The sequence below is a fragment of the Cryptomeria japonica genome, chromosome 2 (genome assembly GCF_030272615.1).
Source record: "Cryptomeria japonica chromosome 2, Sugi_1.0, whole genome shotgun sequence".
NCBI lineage: Eukaryota > Viridiplantae > Streptophyta > Pinopsida > Cupressales > Cupressaceae > Cryptomeria > Cryptomeria japonica.
Genome location: NC_081406.1, coordinates 22,481,188 through 22,499,808, shown reverse-complemented (window position 1 = coordinate 22,499,808; position 18,621 = coordinate 22,481,188). Strand labels below are relative to the sequence as shown.

Here is an 18,621-nt window from a genome sequence, read left to right as displayed (position 1 = left end):
ACAAATTTCAGTCCAAGCCTTTCCCTTTCTGAAAGGATAAGAAGAAGTTTACAAATCAGACCGAGAGGTTTCCTTCGCGAATGGATGATGAGCTCCGTCAAGAGCTTTGAAGGAAGAATCTTTGCTATTCTTGCAAACAACCTTGGGCCCCAAGGCATAAGTGTCATGGGAAGGGCAATTTGCATCAAATGGAGTGCTATTCTGCAGATGGCTCAGATTCTGAAATGTCAGAACAGCAGACTGAAATTGAGGACAGCGAGTATGAAGAGGCTCCTGAAGGGCCTGAAATTGAGTTAGAAGACAGAGGAGTGATTGCTCAACTCTCGAGCATTCACAAGAATGAGTCCTTTAGAGTTTGGTGTGTGATAGGAGAACATCGTGTCATTTCTCTCAATGACACAGGAGCGACTCATAATTTCATTGTTGAGAGAATTGTTACAAAGAGGGGGCTAGTGGCAGAGGAAGTAGAAGGCTTCAAAGTCATGGTAATAGATGGCTCCATTATATCTTGCAACCGGATGCTTTCCAACATGTCTTTGAAGTTGGGAAATCATGAAATTAGAGATGATTCTTTGTGGTTAGCATTGGTGGGACTGATGATGCAGTCCTCGGGATTCAATGGTTGAGATCTCTGGGTGAGATTACATTAAATTTGCAAACCATGGAGCTGAAATACATGTCTGAAGGGAAGAGGGTGGTATTGAGAGGAATGTCAAATGGTGGACTTAGAGTTATCTCATTGAAGAGGATGGAGAGGCTGATCCGCCATAACCAGGTGGAGTGGGCAGCAGAGTGTTTAATAATGCCATCAAATCCATTGGTAAACAAGGATAGCTATCCCGCTGACATTCAAGTATTGATTACAGACAGAAGTAAGGTCATGGTTATGCCCTCCAAACCATTAGAAGAGAATCGGAGCTATCCTGAAGATATTCAAGCCTTGATAACCAAGAGGAGTAGGGTGTTTGAGAACCCACCTCCCGGTAGACATCCTGAAATAGGTGCAGAACACATCATTGAGCTTGAAGAAGGAGCTAAGCCAGTTATGACTACTCCTTATCGGTATCCCAAGAAGCAGAAGGATGAGATTGAGAAAGCAATCCAGGAGTTGCTTGACATGGGTTACATACGGCCAAGCAAAAGCCCATTTGCTTCGGTTGTTGTCTTGGTGAAAAAGAAGGATGGGATCATGCGCATGTGTGTGGATTACAGGGCCCTGAATCAGAAAACTATTAAGAATCGGTATCCTATTCCGAGAATTGATGAGCTCATTGACGAGCTACATGGTGCAGTCTTCTTCTCTAAGATTGATCTCAGGTCAGGGTATCATCAGATTAGGATGGGAGCTCCAGATATGGAGAAGACTGCTTTCAGATGCCACTTTGGGCATTTTGAGTTCCTAGTCATGGCCTTTGGCTTGACTAATGCCCCTGCCACATTCCAGTCATGCATAAACAAAATCTTCCAGATACAGCTGAGGAAGTTCGTACTCATATTCTTTGATGACATACTCATATTCAGCAAATCTTGGAAAGAGCACTTACAACACTTGGATGAAGTGTTAAGCATATTGGGATCCGAGTCCCTGTTTGCAAAGGAGTCCAAATGTGAATTTGGAATGGAAGAATTGCTCTACCTTGGTCACATTATCAGTGCAAGTGGTGTGAAGGTGGACCCTGAAAAGATTAGAGCTATCATTGATTGGCCTCCTCCTGAGAACATAAGACACTTAAAGGGATTATTGGGTCTTTGTGGTTTTTATCAGAGGTTTGTGAAGGGATACTCTCAGTTGGCTGCCCCCCTCACAAATCTTACAAGGAAAGGATCTTTTGAATGGTCTGAAAAGGCACAGACAGTATTTGATCAGTTTAAGGGGATCATCAGTTCCCGCCCTGTTTTGGCTCTACCTGATTTCATCAAACCTTTTGAACTGCAGTGCGATGCATCTGGAGAAAGTGTTGGTGCAGTCCTCATGCAAGATAAGCATCCTATAGTTTTCGAGAGTAGGAAGTTGAGAGGACCTGAAAGGCTATATTCGATATATGACAAGGAGATACTTGCCATAATGCATGCCCTTGCAAATTTCAGGTAGTACCTTGTGGAGAGTAAGTTCATTGTTAAGACTGATCATAATAGTCTTAAACATTTCACGCATCAGAAAGACTTGAATGAAAGGCAGCGGATGTGGGTGAGTAAGCTACAAGCTTACGACTTTGATATTGAGCATGTCAAAGCGAAGAATAACATTGTGGCTGATGCCTTGTCCAAAAGGCCCCATTTGAGTTCACTGTGCGAGCTTACTATTGATTGGAGGGAGTTGTTGCTTGTTGATTATGCCAAAAATCAGTTTGCAACCAGCATTATAGAGGGTAATTTACATGATGAAAGGTACAAATTGGTTGAGGGGTTGATTCTATACAAAGGAAGGATCTTCATTGTGGCTAAATCTAAGCTGAAAGAGAAGATTTTGAAGACTTTCCATGACATTCCCCTTGTTGGTCACCAAGGTTACTTCAAGACTTACAGGCAGATTTGAAAAAGGTTTTCTTGGAAGGGACTTAAAAATGATGCATTGAGGTACATCAAGGAGTGTCATACATGCCAGAGAAACAAGGATGAGCACACTCTGCCAGCTGGTTTGTTACAACCCTTGCCCATTCCCAGTCAAAAATGGGAAAGTATACCCATGGACTTCATCATTGGGTTGCCACCGGCACAGGGGAAGGATAGCATTTATGTGATAGTGGATAGACTAACTAAGTTTGCTCACTTTTTCGCCATCACCAATTCTTTTACAGCAGCTCAGGTTGCTGAAGTGTTCTTTCGAGAGGTGTTCAAGTTACATGGGTTACCGAAGAACATTGTGAGTGATAGGAACAGCATGTTCCCAAGTGCTTTTTGGCAGCAGATTTTCAGATTATGTGGTACTGTGCTGACTCCAAGCACAAGTTATCACTCACAAACTAATGGACAGATCGAGATAGTGAATAAGTGGTTGGAAGGATATCTCGGAAACTATATCTCCAAGCAGCAAAATATATGGGTGAGATGGCTTCACCTAGGAGAGTATTGCTACAACTCCTCCTATCACATGTCCATCCAGATGTCACCATTCATGGCACTATATGGTTATGAAGCTCCTAGCTTCGCTGACTTGGTATTTGGTGAAAGTAGAACCCCTCATGCGAAGGATATGATGCAACAAAGTCAAGATATTCTGAGGATTCTGAGGGACAATCTCCAGCATGCGCACAATCAACAGAAGTCGTATGCTGATCAGCAACGAATTGAGCGCACCTTTGAGGTGGGCGACATGGTTTATTTGAGGCTCCAACCCTACAGACAGTCTACTCTCAAGAAGAGTGGAGTTGAGAAATTGAAGCCACGATTCTATGGGCCTTTCAAAGTCAACAGGAGGATTGGAGAATTGGCATATGAGTTGGAACTTCCGGCGAGCAGCAGGCTTCATAATGGATTTCATGTGTCTTGCCTTAAGAAGGCTCTTGGACATAATGTTGTTGCTTCGGCAGATTTACCTCCGCTTGATGAGGACGAAAAGCTAGTTTTGATTCTTGAAGCTATCCTTGATTTCAGGTAGTGTTCTTTGAAGAGATGGGTGATCAAGGAGTACTTGATCAAGTGGAAGAATTTGCCAGCAGAGGATGCTACGTGTGAAAATGAGGAGATTTTACTGAATCCAGCCTTACAATTGCTTGAGGACAAGCAATTTTAGGGAGAGCAAACTGTAATGTCCCCTTCTCAATGATGTGCTTTCAGTGGTCCATTGGCCTATTGCAAGGACCCGTAGGCTATGCGGAATGAAGAATTAGGGTTTCAAACATTGGTGCAGCATGAACTTACTATTTTTAGTAAGTTAGGGGTTGGTTGTTAGGATGATGTTGTCTTACTGAGTTTTCCATGTTCTGTCACTGGGTGCAAAGAATATGTTTTTCGGAGCAGTATTGCATGACTTACTATTTTTAGTAAGTATCAGTTCAAGTGGTTCTATTTATTGCAGGGCAGTCCGGAGATTCTGTTCAATCCAGCGGATGGTTCGGCACTTCAGTCCTCAATTCAATTGGGTTTTGAGCAGTATTTGGCTTGCAGAATTATTTATTAAATATTAACACTGCATTCTAAGGTTAATATTTATTATTATATTTTGGACGACTTTGGGAAATAGAAGTTTATTTTATTCAAGTGATTTTATTAATTTTTCCTAAGTCAATGGCATAAGAGAAATCGAGCTTATTTCATGCGCATCACTATATGTTTTCTTTGCAAGTTTTGTCCTAGGCAAAGTTCGAACTTGCCTAAGTGGAAGGGGACGCCATCTTTGAGGGGACATATTTAATATAATTCATATGTGTTTGGGCGCCCTTGGGGTGTAATGAAGCGGCATGTAATTTGGGCGTATTTGTATGCATTTCCACTTGAATTTGGGAGAGCAAAAAGTTATAAATAAGAGCCTTGGGCTCCCATTTTGATCATCAAAAGAATTTGCATTGTTATGCTGCCGAAATGGAGAGCAAATCTGAGCTTCGGAGTTGAGGCTTCCTAGCTAGCACAGTTTCGTACTTGCAGTATAGTACCTAGCTGGTGGGTGTGTTGAGAGTGGATTTTGGTGTGAGGATTTTCAATTTTAGAGTTTTGGTGAGTTTTCTATGTTGCTGGTTTGGAGTGGCTGAAGTGGATTTATGTTCATAGATCTCTGCTTGAGTCTCCGTTTCTTCTGGGTAGTGGCTCGTTGAAAGCGTATTGGAAAGGCGTTCATTCCTCTAGAAGGGCATTTGATTTGGTGTTGATTGAAATTTTTGAGAGCATATCAAAATTCACAGCTGGTCGTACCTTTCTGGAGTTGCCTCAATTTGTGTGCCATCCATGCGTAGTGATTTTGGTGCTGGTTTGAGCTCCTTGTTTGTTCGCCTTGGTTAGCAGTTGTTCCCCCGAGTTCGTGAGCATTTTGGAGCTGATTTGGAAGAGTTGTGTACATTTCGGTGTTGCTGGCCCATTTCCGGAGAGGCTGGTATTTACATCAGAATTGTTGTTTTATGTTTTAGCTTGAAATCAGTTTTAGTCTATGAATGAATGTTTGTAATGCTTCATTGTAATCATCTTGTATCATTGGTTAGTAGTACTAACCTCTTATTGAACTTGAAGTGCTCATTGTAATCCCCACTGCATAAGTGGAAGAGGCTGGTTGGGCCACCTTAGTGTGTGTAATTTCATTTGTATTGTTGTCCTCCCACTGAATAAGTGGTGGAGTGATATTGTCCTCCTGCTTAAATATGCAGTGGAGTGATTAGTTTCATGTATTATCCTCCCGCTGAAATACACGGTAGAGTGATTGTGTTAAGCTACTTGTGTTTTTCCTTGGCTGGTTTACCGCCAAGAAGTTTAGCGTCTGTCCTGCTACATAAGCAGACGGGGTTGGCTTGCCGCCCGTGCATTGTAATTCTCTGTTGCTTTTTGGCGCTAATGATCCCCGGAACACCGTATGCTCTCACCCTCCCAGATTGGGCTCTCGGTGAACAAAAGGTGGAAGGGTTCCCTTTAGTTGCTTGGATTGTTTTTTAACCTTAACCAGTTATGGTGTTTGTCTGTAATCCTTATTGCAATAAAACAAAAAAAAATTATCCAGGATATTACAGATGAGGATTGCACAAACACCCAGGATGCTCTGCATCAATCTCTTATATATAAATCTGAATAATTTCAATAATTTCAAACACCTATAGCACAAAACCGTGTGGACCAAATGCTTACTTTGCAATTACATTTAGTTATTGCCTTTCTTTCTCTAATCAAGGGAGAATTAAGTTTCAATTACCTTGGAGGAAAGTAAAAGAAGCATATAGTCAAAATAATCAAAACAATTGATTCACATTCTATTCCATGTTCAAAGATGTATTGCTAAGAAGCTACACAATATTTAAAGATTAGAGTACTAAACAACATACCAGTAGCATTAAAGCCTGAAACTTGTGGTTGATGTGTATATCCGGAAGCATTCTCTGTAGAATCAAGCTCATCTGATGATATCCATGATGTAGGTTTTGCTGAGTATGCTGAGCTTGTACTTGAATTGCTCGGGGTAACCGGTGACACAACTGGTGTATAGATCCGCTTTGATAAGTGTGACCTACCTGTCAGACCTCCTTGGGGTGAAACAATGCTTTTATTACTGACCTGAAAATATCAAGTACACAATTTATTATTTCAAACAAGTCACCTTTCAAAAGATATTGAAAACAACTAAGGAAGCTCGGAAAATGTGAAAAGCTTGATTCCAATAAGTAAAGAAAATTCTAAGGAATTATGTAGCCACGATAATGCATAAGGATTGTGCAAAGACTCTTCACTCTATATGTGAATAATTAAGAAGCCACATTCATCGCAAAATTTAATACATTTAGAGAAACCAAAGTTTATGTGCCACAAAAAGGACATACTTTGACCATAATGGTGACGAAACATCAGTATTAAATTATTAATTAATCAATGAATTGGTTGGCCACAAATATTGCAAAATGTGATATAATTAGAGAAATCAACATTTTGAATGCCACAAAAAGACATGCTTTGACCATAATGATGACCAAACATCACTATTAAATAATCAATGAATTGGTTAATAACTAAGAAATGATGGAGTAAGGATATCAGTATTTAAGGCCATTAATTGTAACATTATTTATGTGCAGATCATTAAAAAAAGTATTTCAAAAAAGCTGAGAAAGTATATTTTGTGCATTAGCTCCATGTAGCTATATCACAACTTTCTTCCTAGACATGAGGTGCTCCTAGTAGATTTATTTGTTCCCTCATCCCCAACCCCATCTCAAATTCGTCACCCCCTTCTTCAAGCTTTGAGGCCATTAAAATTACAAGAACATTCTTCCGGATCTGAAACACAACGTGCAGGGAATCTCAAACATCAGAATGACTACTACTATACCTGCATAATAGTGCATTGCCTTAGACTAAAGCAAAATTTGATATCTCATTGGTCTGCATCCCTTTTTAAAAAGACTTTTTGCCCGAGGACTACTGTAGATTGGTAAAGGTTTAGTCCCAGTTTTGGGGTGGTTGTGATTCCCATTCAAGATTTCAGTCTTCGCCATTTGTGTTCTGCAATCAGCCCACCTTGTGATGAAATGAATAAGAAACATCCTCTTAACTGTCAAATGTTCACATGAGATTTTTGATTGGATCAAAAGAATATGACCTCAGAGTAGCTGCTTCCTCCATTGAGGAGTAAACATGAGACAGATATTCGTTACAGGCTTTGATTTAGTTTATATGATGGTAATTAACATATCTCTCAAGTCTAAGTGTTTATTTGAATTCAAATTAAAGGCAGGGCCTTTGAGAAGAGATAGAAAATACAAACAAAACCTGACTTTCTATCCTCCCACTCTATGTACAAGTGAGAAGAGATAAATTGCATGTCATTTACTTGGATTCAACACTTGCTTATTCAATCCATTACTTGGTATTTGCAACCATCAAGCACTTTGATCTTCAGCTTAATGTCAATTGCTGTGCTGATGCTAACGATCTTTCAATAAATATGTTCAAGTTATGAAACTTGATACTGACAATCAATACAAAATAGAGAACTTTGGCTTCCAGGGTGCTCAAAAGGAAATATTTTTAAATGATTTTTCCCCAATATAAAGCACATAGAACCTTTATTCCCATATACTGTTTGAGTTCAAAGCTGTAATGTCCCGTTTTTTACTATCTCAGGAAACCAGAACAATTAGCTAATTCTGATTTCTTACTTAATCAAATTATTGCAATTAGAGTCTAGTAAAGAGATTACACAAGCAATCAATTGCTCGTTCTGATATATATATATATATATATATATACACGAATGCGGGATACAATATGGATGAAAATATGCAGCAATGTCTGATATATACTGAATAAATGTGCTGTGAATATTTCTGCTTAATCCTTTATCGAAATAAGGATTGAAATGGTGTCTGATACAACTTTCGGAGTACGCAATAATGATGGTACTGCTGCTTCAGAATATGACAGTTTTAAGCATGCAATGAACTGAGCCTTGTCTGATAATTTATCCATTTGTTATATATGCTACGATATTGGGCCTTCTGCCTTATATGCTTCACAATAATTATGAAGATATAGAAAGTGCAGAGATGCTGTTTCTGATTGGAATATGAAATGCTTGCATTAAAGTGGTGACTTCTCTGTTATGGAATGTATTCCTTATGCAACCGATTCTTGACTCGACGTCAATTGCTCAGATTGAGCTATCCAACAGGATAAATATACAAAGAGAGATAAATATGCATTGATGCTTTTGTGTTTAGAACTTGATCTTATACTTTGCTTGTGATGTGAGGAGGCACGGTGTTAAGAGCCATGTCCTTTGTTTGATCGCACTCCTTCCTTAAATCGGTTTTGAATAACTAACCAATGGAATGGTTAGTTTGATGATCGAACTCCTTGATTAGCATTTGTTTAACACCTAATCGTGATTGAGTGTCACAATGTTAATACGTATGACTTAGTTCTTTGGAGGTGTGAGATTGGATCCTTCTTTCGTAAAAATGTATACCTTGTTCATATGCTGGATGTCATCAGATGATGTCTCGATTCAAAGCATTAATGTTTTATAGAGTTATTGGCATCTTTTGATTTGGACGTCTCCTCTTATGTGTTCTATCTTTGACATCATATCCGCTGTTCATAACTGCAAATTGAATGGAATGAATCATAAGTCCGAATACAAGTTTGTCAAATGTGAGGATGCCACACATGCAAGGATGATCTGCTCACAACCCTATCCTTTTATGCATCGATCCTTTACGATATAGAAGGGTATGATTGTGGGCAGGTGTACGGATGAGGGAGATCCTTATGTTTGGCAAGTGTGTGCCCTTTGGGCTCCAGTAATTTCGATGGATGCAGTCTTCATATTATGAAGCTAACTATCTTATTGCAGGTGTACCAAGATTCATCCCTGGGCTCTTCCTATTAGAGGTACGACTTCTAATTATTCTTGAAGGATACTTCGGGTACTTATGTTTATGGAGTTACTGCTATCTTTTTTTTCCTGAGAAGAACATTCATTCCCTTGTTTGCTTATTATTTTTTGAAGGAGATGAACTATATAATTAACTAACCTGTAATTCCTATACTTATTTCTTCTAACTCCTAACTACTAGGTTAATCGAGACTACCACCCTCGATCACCTAACTATACATTATGTGTTTTAGGGGACATCACAAAAGCAGAAGGGACTTTCATCGGGGCTTTGATTATGTCACTTTACAAATGTTGGCAATCTTAGATACACAAAACAAAACAAATATTGGTTTGAAGGATCACACTAAAGGTATACACCATGCATGGAAGACAAAATCAGTGACATCATGTAATGTCCCCATCCTAGTCAGAGACTTGGGATTGAGGAGTTAGCTTATTTTTGGACCCTTGTAGGCTAACAGAGTATGGATAAAGGGGTCAGTAATGCAATTTCTTGAGGAGTGGTCTGTCTATTTGTTCTAGTTCAGTTCTGGTCTTCGTTTCATCAGTTTCTGACACTTTATGAGGATTTCCTATTTTTTAGGGAAACATTGCTAAAAATAGACATGGTCCTATTTTCATTGGCATGGCGAATTGTGACCCTAGCTTCTGACAGATTCAGTTTCCGAGCAATAATGTGAGAGAGATGAATTTTTTAGTGGTTCCACAGGCAATTAATATTTTAATGAAATATTAATATAAAATCATAAAGTGCATCACTTAAATTTATTTAAGTGAAGATTTATTATCTCCTAAGCTAGGTGTGGCTTTTAGGGTTAAGTTGGGAACCCTAAAAGCAAGTTATTATTTTTAAATCCCTAATTGCAAAAAATCGCACCTTTTGGGTATTTAGGCAGCCAAGATGGAAATTAAACCTCATTCTTGATATTGAGCATTTGACATTTTCTCTTGAGCACTTGGCTATGGCGGCTAGGGTTTGGACCAGTTTTGGAGAGTGTGCATTCTTCAGAATTTAGTAGCTTTGAGATTGTGAAAGATCAATTGAATTGTTGCAGCTTGGTTGGCTTCATTCAGAAGTCAAATTGAATTGAATTGGGGCAGATTTGGCTTCTTACAAGGCAGATTTGTTGTAGGGTTTTCCTATTTACTGTTTTGTTGTTGATTCTTCTGTGGTTTGGAGGCTTCTTTTCCCAAACACACAGCTTGCTCATTTATTGGCACTATCTTTCACTGTTTGGGTGTCCTATTATTTAAATAAGAACAGATCTGAATTGTTCCAGAATAAAAAACAGAACTTTGTAAGTTGTTGATTTATTCTTTCTTTTCAATAAACTGGCTAAGGACCTACGGGTATGCTTCTAAATTCTCCAATTCATTGTTTCGGTTGATTAAATTCATGTATTATTCAATATGTGTTGCAAATTAAAGAAACCCTCTTCTGCAACTTCTGTCTATTTCTGAAAGACCATCTTAATAATTAAAAATTACAAAGAAGATCTACAAATTACAGCAGGTTGAAGAGTTGAACCAGCAAGGGTTCATCACACATCATAGTTGATTGTAGGACTGAAAACTTTTCCGTCAACATGAAAGTACCCATGTTTGTTTTTCTACCAATTCTTGCATTTAAAGGCAGAACAGAAAAGGATATGCCCAAGAATGAAACTAGTGCCTTGATCTATGCAATAACCCTCATAGGGCATTAACTCAAATCCTAAGGAAATTTTGTGATTAAGTCAAATTCTAACTCTTTCTGATCACCCAAATCCTAGTGTGGGCAATGTGAGAGCATACAAAGCTGAGAATAAGGACAAAGGAACTACAGAAAGATGTTAGCAGAAGCCAACCAGCTTACAATAAAAAGGAAACATAGAATCAATCAAAGCCAAAACGGTTTATAGTGAGCAAAAAATCTGATCAAGCTAAACTGGTTGAATACATATAGGATTGCATCAACACCAAAATGGTGGACTAACTCACCAGATTCCAATATATGCCATGCAAGGTGGAGAATATACTGAAAGTTAAAGTTGGATCCAATGGATTAACTGACTAGGATTAATTGCAATGATAAACAGGATCTGGCAGTAAACTGTCCAGTATCTTCAGTAAAGGAACGATATTCACTAGCAGTAAATCGTCCAGTGTTACAATATGTTATAAAAACAATTCAACACCTCAAAACAGGGATTTAGTCTTTTCAATTGGTGAAGCTACCTTCTTCCTTTGATCACTCCACCATGCCTTAATATTGACAACAAGTGCCTTCAAACACACAAGGATTGCAATTTCCATATAGGATAGAGATTTTCTTCTAGCATGCTAGGATTCAGGAGTTGGTTAACACACTACAATAGGCAGTGAAACCTTCAAAACAAGTGGTCTACTTCCATAAAAACCAGTGACTAAATTCCTTGACCCAACATTAACTCCCACTTGTGGCACAATTGCCAAAAGCAATTAAAAACTCTTTCACATGTCGTGGCAGATGATTTCTGACTGTTGCGGCTCAACTAATCATCCATAACAGTAGCTAAAACCTGATTAGCCCCTTAAAGAAGTGTTGTGAACTAGCTTAGAATACAAACTTTAAAAAACATGTTTTTGTTGGGTCTAAACATCAGCCCAAACGGCCCTACAAATAATCATCATAATATACCAAGCTTTAATAAGTACAACAGGTCCTAGAAGAGGTAGCACGGCCAAGTAGTTTGACAATAAACTTCCTTATTACAAATGCCGCATAGCCACTTAGCACTTAATAGAAAACAATCAGAATATTTGTAGGTGTACGACCTGCAACAAGAATGTTCAATCAAAATATCTACAATAAATAGTACTGCTAAGCAGAGAAGGTACTGCTAGTAGTTGGAAAACTCGTGAAAATATTATTAAAACACATTCATCACAAACATATATTATTCATATCCAAAACTATCAGAAGAAACAAGTTGTCCCCATTTTTGTTTTCAAAAGTGAAGGACCATTACATAAAAAAATTGTTGAAAATATAAAAATTTACTCTATGGCATGCTTCTCGAGGCAGAATTTCGCCTAATCCTTGGACTGGCTTAATCCTCAGTCCATCCTCGAACCATGTTTCAAATTTCGTCGCATTCTGGGTTCGTTTGCTATGTCTTTCCTTCAATTTCGGGTTTTTTCTCCCTGACTTCAAGTGGGAAATTTCCCTTGAATTGCAAGTTTTAATGATTTCCTTTGTTTTAGTCTTTGTAGGGAAATTTTTGGCTAATTACAAGTACACTTTATTGAAAAAAGAACTTGTAACTTACTTTTTATTTCCCCCTTGACGCTTTTTGGTTTTTTAAGTCATAATAGGGATTTTTTGAATAAGTTACAAGTTAACTTGTAATTCTTTTCTAAAACCCCTATTTTAGTCTTTTACTTGTAATACGGATTTTAAACCCCTATTACATGTGTTAAGTTATTAAAACTTGTAGAAGGGATTTTATTTTCCCTTTACAAGTAATTTGTAACTTGCACATCCATCTCCAAAACCCGATTTTGCCTAGAAATGAAATAAAGTAACATTTTAAACTTGCTATTTGGCCCAAAAAACCCGATTTTCTCCACAAAGTGCAAATTGCGGAATTTTAAACTTGTAATTGGATTTTTAAAACCCGATTTGCCTTGTTGATGGAAAAAGTAACATTTTAAACTTGTTATTCTTTCCCAAAAACCCGACCAGCAATATTGGAGGATTTTGTTGAAGACTTCCAACGATTTTTGTGGATAAATTCGAGGAAGGTGTTTTGGATTCCTTGTTATTTTCATGCATTTTCCAACTCTCTTCATGCCATTTGGAAGACATTATCGCTAGTTTTATGGGGTTTTAACAACAAAAACGTTTTGTGCCAAAACCACGATTTTCTTTCCCAAGTTGCCACGTTTTCATCTCTCCTTTGGGCGTTTTTTCTTATTACACTAAGGCATTGGGGTTTGATGGAGGATTGATCACTTCTCGTGCCATTAAGTTTGCATTTGGTGCCTCGTTCTGCTACCCAAGGCGTTTTGGTAAAACGTGGCTAGGGTTTTGGAATGCAGTTAATCTCTTTTTAAGAGTTCTCCTTCCTTCTTTCAAAGATTGATCATCTTTTTGAAGAGGCATTTTCAGTTTGAAGCAAGGTTTGATTTCTTTTCTTTCTTTGTTTCGTTTTCTTGTTTTCTTGTCTTCTTGTTTTTCCTTTCTGGTTGTAAATTTGTGTATATGTTGGTTTTTCCCCCAAAAATCGGTTTTGTGAGAGAGATTTTTCCCTTTGATAGCAATTTGTGAATTGCATTGTTCTTCCCCATTTTCCCTCTTTACTTGTATTCGGGATTTTAAATCCCGATTACAAGATGAAAATAATTGTTCTTTCCTTATGGTTGTAAGAATTTAACCATCTTTTGTTGAAATTTCAAGTTGCAAAGATGAAAAATACCTATCCTTTCAAAATCGGGTTTTTAGAACCAGATTACATGTGGAAAGTTCTGTTGTAAAATTTGATAGGTTTACGACTGAAGTTGGCCATGATTTGCCATCTAAGCAAACACTTGTTGTTCAGACCGAGGCTTCCCCTAGAATGATAGCTATAGTAAAAGTTGAGCCTGTTTCTATACAAATTGCAGTTGTTGTTACCAAGTCAAGCTCATTAGGTTTGCCCCCATGGGTGAGTTCAATCACTCCAAAGAGGAAAAAGCAAGAGATTTCTCCCGATGTGTTTGACTTTCAGTAGCTTAGGAAATCCAAGCCAAAGGTTGCCAAGAAAGCCAAAACAGTGTCACGAGTAGTTGTGGACAGTAATAAAATGAAGTATGCAGAAGAGGCAAAACCTCTTACTGATAAGCCATAAGGGGAAATGCAGCTTTTTGATTACAGGTTCACAAGGGTGGAACTAGAAAAGCAGACACATGTTGGGATAATGCATGATGTGCTAGACTCGATAGCCTCATTAATTCAGAATTATGATAAGGTCCTCGTGAAGAAAGATAAGCTCAAGGAGGAAAACGCACAACTCATCCCAATGATCCAAAAGATCACTAATTCTTTAGAGAAGGTTGATCCCTTGACTTCACTTCCGAAGAGTCCATCAAACAGGTTGAAAGAGCTGCTCAAAAAGCCAAATTTGTTGATTCTTGGGTAGATCAACTAAAATCGGAGTACTCAAATGGTGAAGAAAGCCTTGTTGGTATTGGGCAATGTAAGGGAAGCAAAGATAAAATTGAACCAGACTTTAGAAACATTTAAGCAAAGTTTGGAATCTATAGAAAGAGATTTGAAGATTTGACATGAAACGGATCAAGTGAAATTGGAAAACATGTGCAACAACACTGTGATACCAAACAAAGAAAAGTATATTGAGTTTGAAGAGCTTATGATCATTAGATCATTAGTTGTCAAGGACTTGATTAAAGATATTGAAGTTGCTCTTGAAATGAGTATTGAAGTGGAGCAGCATGTTATCTCCAACTTTGAGAAAATGTCATGTGAGATGGTAAGTCGAGGTGAAAAGTTGCTTCTTGAGAATGTGATACTTTCTGAGTTGGTGTCAAAGCTTCATCAAGAACTTCAATTAGAGCAGTTTACAATGGCTTCAATCAACAGATTTGTGAATTGCCAAGTTTTCCTTGACAAAATGCAGACTGTTCTTGAAGAACATAGAATAGCAACACTGAGATACTTCAATGTCATCATCAAAACTATTGTTGCTGCAAGGAATACAGCAAGTCCAAATGTTGATGAATTGCAAGAATCGATTAGCAAGTTTCAGGCTTTCATGGCCAGGAATAGAGAAGATCAAGAAGTGTCTCCTGACACTTAAATCATATTTTCGTTTTATGTATTTTCCTTTTGACAAATTACACGTTGTATCAAAACTTCTAATTATAGGTAGTTTCACAACTTGTAATTACATGTAAACAAATTACAAGTCAAAAGATAATAGGGCTGTAATTTGGAATAAGTCATAGTTAGTTATAGTTGGTTGTGGAAAAAGTCTTAGTTAGTTGGACTTCTCCCCCTTTTTGCTCTGAGCCCCACTGCTATATATATTGGAGGGTACTATATGTAATTTTAATCATTTGAGCAAGCAAAAAAACTCTGCAGAAATTTACAGCGATAAAGACTTTGTGTTTTATACTTGTAAATTGTATTCTCAAGCAATATAAAGAAGAGATTTGAGTTTCAAAATTTGTGTTGAAGCCTTGTTCATATATCCATTGTGTTCTTATGTCACAGTGATATACTTTTCTGCATATACTTGAGATTCTAGTGAGGTTGTTGGAAACAACTTTAATCTAATTTCTTGTAGACTTTGTACTGCAAATATTGAGGATTAAATTAGCATAGTTAAGTGTTCATAATAGAGAAAAGTTACAAGACTTTGTGCTTGTAATTATTACTATTCATAGTAGTTTGGAGTGCATCATATCAACAGACTTTGAGCTGTTGTATGTTGTACGTTGTTATCATACTAATCATTTTCGAAGGTAGATACGACAATAGAAAAGCGAAGACTTTGAGCTTTGCTTCTACATTCCCGTCTCGAGGAAGTGACAAAAGACTTTGCACTTTCATGGAAACTTCACTTCTTTTTATATAAACATCTTTGTTGTTGTTGGAATTTCTTAACTTTTTGTATTTGTTACTTTAGTTGCAGTTTCTTTTCTGAAAAGAGAAAAAAATATCATCTTTTCTAAAAAAAGAGAAAAGGATGTTGTCCCACCCAAGTTAGATTAGTATTTATATGTTATAGTTAGTTTGTAATAGTAAGAAAGGGGGAGTCTTCCCTTAAAATCAGGAGAGTTTTTAACTCACACGCTCTAGCTGAAACCATAATTTTGCACGCCTTCCCAAGTGTACAAAATTTTCAACCAACACATAGGATCTTCCACCTTTGTTTTGGTAACCTCCTCTATCATTGTTGGTTGTCCCACTACTACTTCCAGCCTCTTCTCCTTGATGGTGTTGCTGTCCTCTACTAAATTGTTGTCCCCTTCCTCTAAAACCTCTTCCTCTCTTCTTATTTTGCTGACTTTGCTTTCACAGCAATTTCTCGACTGCCTTCAAGGCAAGTTGACAAGCCTCTTCAAGGCTTCTAGGAGACAAAAGACTTAATTCGTATTGCAAACTATACTTCAGAACATTCATATATCTAGCTATTTTCTCCATATCTTCCTCATTGTGGCCAGACCGAATCACCAACTTATAAAATTCTTCAGTGTAATCTTTGACAGTCGTGTATTTTTGTTTCAAATTCTACAATCTTTTGAAAAGATTTGTTTGATAGTCTCCAAGAAGGAACTTGCTCTTCAATTTTGCAACCATTCAATCCCACGAGTTAAACTTTTCATTATTCTTCCTTGTTCTCTCAAATTGGACAAATTCCCACCACATAGCAGCGAGGCCCTTCAATCTGGTGCAGCCAAATTTAACTCTCCTTTCCTCTACCACTCCCTCATACTCAAAGTACTTGTCTAAGTTATTGATCCAGTCAATTAAATCTTCACCATTGAGGCTTCCCAAATAAGTGGGAACCTCTAACTTGGGTTTGGAACCCACATTCAATATTGTCCTAAATAACCTTTAAGGTTTTTCATGTGCTTCCTCATTCTCCTCCTGCTCGTATTCTTCCTGTTCATTATCACTGACATCATCCTCAGGGGTTCCTCTTCTATGTGCCCTTTCTAAAGCATCCATTCATGCAATCAAATGCTGCAACATCTCGAGAACTCCTTCCCCATGTTCCCTTCTACCTCTTCCTCGGGCTCCTCCTCTGCCCATTCTCCTTGGAAGCATTATGTCCACTCAACTGCAGCCCAATCCCTTTTAGGCTCTGATACCACTATGATGGCATGCCTTGCTGATCACAAAACCAAATAAGCACACACAGAAATTTACAAGCAATTGACAGAAGCAATAATGATGGAAAGTTCAGGAATTTATCAGAGAAACAAAACCATCAACAATTTGTTCTAATTACAACAGGAAATAGAGCTTAGTTCCTCACAAAGCAGAATAAACAGAAGTTATGCCATTCACAATGTTTCACAGTTATTACATATGCTATTTGACCCCTTAGGGAATCGACCTACCTAACAAAACAAACAATATGCTTTCCCACAGGCTTTTGCGGCCTTCCTTCTTACGGGCCGACCTACTACAGGGTTTCAACCAATTCTTTGCCCAACACAACCAGGATGTTTTGTTTCTTCTATCATCTCTCCCGTAAGAATCCAACCAACAATCTTCTCTTTCATCCTGATGGAATCAACCAATGCTTTTTTCCCTAGTCTAGTCTCTCGCGATCCACAACCAATCCTTTACAAAGAGATTGGTAGTCAGTTCTCCAACGACCACCACGAAATGAACAGTCAGGCGGTTCTAAATCTGACAGTTAGTTCATACTAGTCTTCCTGTCACTGTGGTGGCAGGAGGCTAAAAACAAAAACTTAACAAACATAGACTTAACAAACAAAACATAGGCATAAGGCAATTTATTTACTTCAACGAAACTATAGAAGCAAACTACACAACAAAGACCAAAAGAAATGAACACGGAACATAAGAAAACAAAGATGGAAGGTGACACCCCTGCATCATAATTTCATCGAATGGATTTATGGTTCACTTTCGTGACCAAACCAAACCAAGCCTTGAGACAACACTTCGTCTCAAAGCTAGACTACCCTTGAATGCCCCTAATAATGAAGCAAGCAGAATCTACGAATTTCGATAATCTTTTTCTATAGTATGAAATTACCTACTATTTCTGCTAGGTTTTTCATCGATTTTTCATTGATTTTTTAAATCTTTAATATTTAATATAATCATTATAATGTTATATTATTATAGATAATAATCATGATATAATAATAATATTCTAATATAATATGATCAAATAAATCTTATATTATTATAGTATCATAAATATAATTATACAAGATTTATATAATCATATAAGATTATAAAATAAATATATTATAATTATTATACTTTAATATTTATATCATATTATAATAATAATCATATAAAAATATTATTATATTAATATAATAATTAGTAATATTAAAATTTATTAATATAATAATTAAAATATAAAAATATATTATTATAATAGAAATAATAGTTTTTTTTTATTTTTTGATCGATAAGTGGCACTTTCTAAGGTGTCGAACACTATTGTTGTTCAAATCTGCGAGCATACTAGCCCAACAAAAGTATCAAGCCTAGGAACCTAGAACCCAGCAGGGATTTGAACCTTGGTGGCGGTTTTACCAAGCGTCTTAACCGTTGTATTACATGGGTCAACCCAATAGAAATAATCAATGTTCCACGGAATTTCTTGACTAGGGGACAGGAGGACACGAGGACATGTTTTGAGGACAGGGGGACCAAGGGCCTAAATTTGGGGACGGCGGCAGACTGGTGGTGCAGGGTGGTGCTGACATAAAAATAGAGGTGAATTGAAATCTTCAAGGCAAAATCTGCAACAGAACATCTCTATGAGTGCCCCATGAAAGGCCAACTAGTTTTCATGAAGTTAAAGGTTGCAATCAATATGTAACAGCATGTGACATATAGCAAGCGACCCAGC

At 37.5% G+C, this 18,621-nt stretch overlaps 1 protein-coding gene across 1 annotated transcript in view; it reads right to left on the bottom strand.

Moving 5' to 3' along the window:
* Window positions 1-18,621, bottom strand: part of LOC131048483 (calmodulin-binding transcription activator 6) — a 238,453-nt gene that overhangs the window by 146,940 nt on the left and 72,892 nt on the right. The window contains exon 6 of the mRNA XM_057982443.2: window positions 5,961-6,189. Coding sequence (XP_057838426.2) covers window positions 5,961-6,189 — 229 coding nt within the window. The remainder of the gene's footprint in view (window positions 1-5,960; window positions 6,190-18,621) is intronic.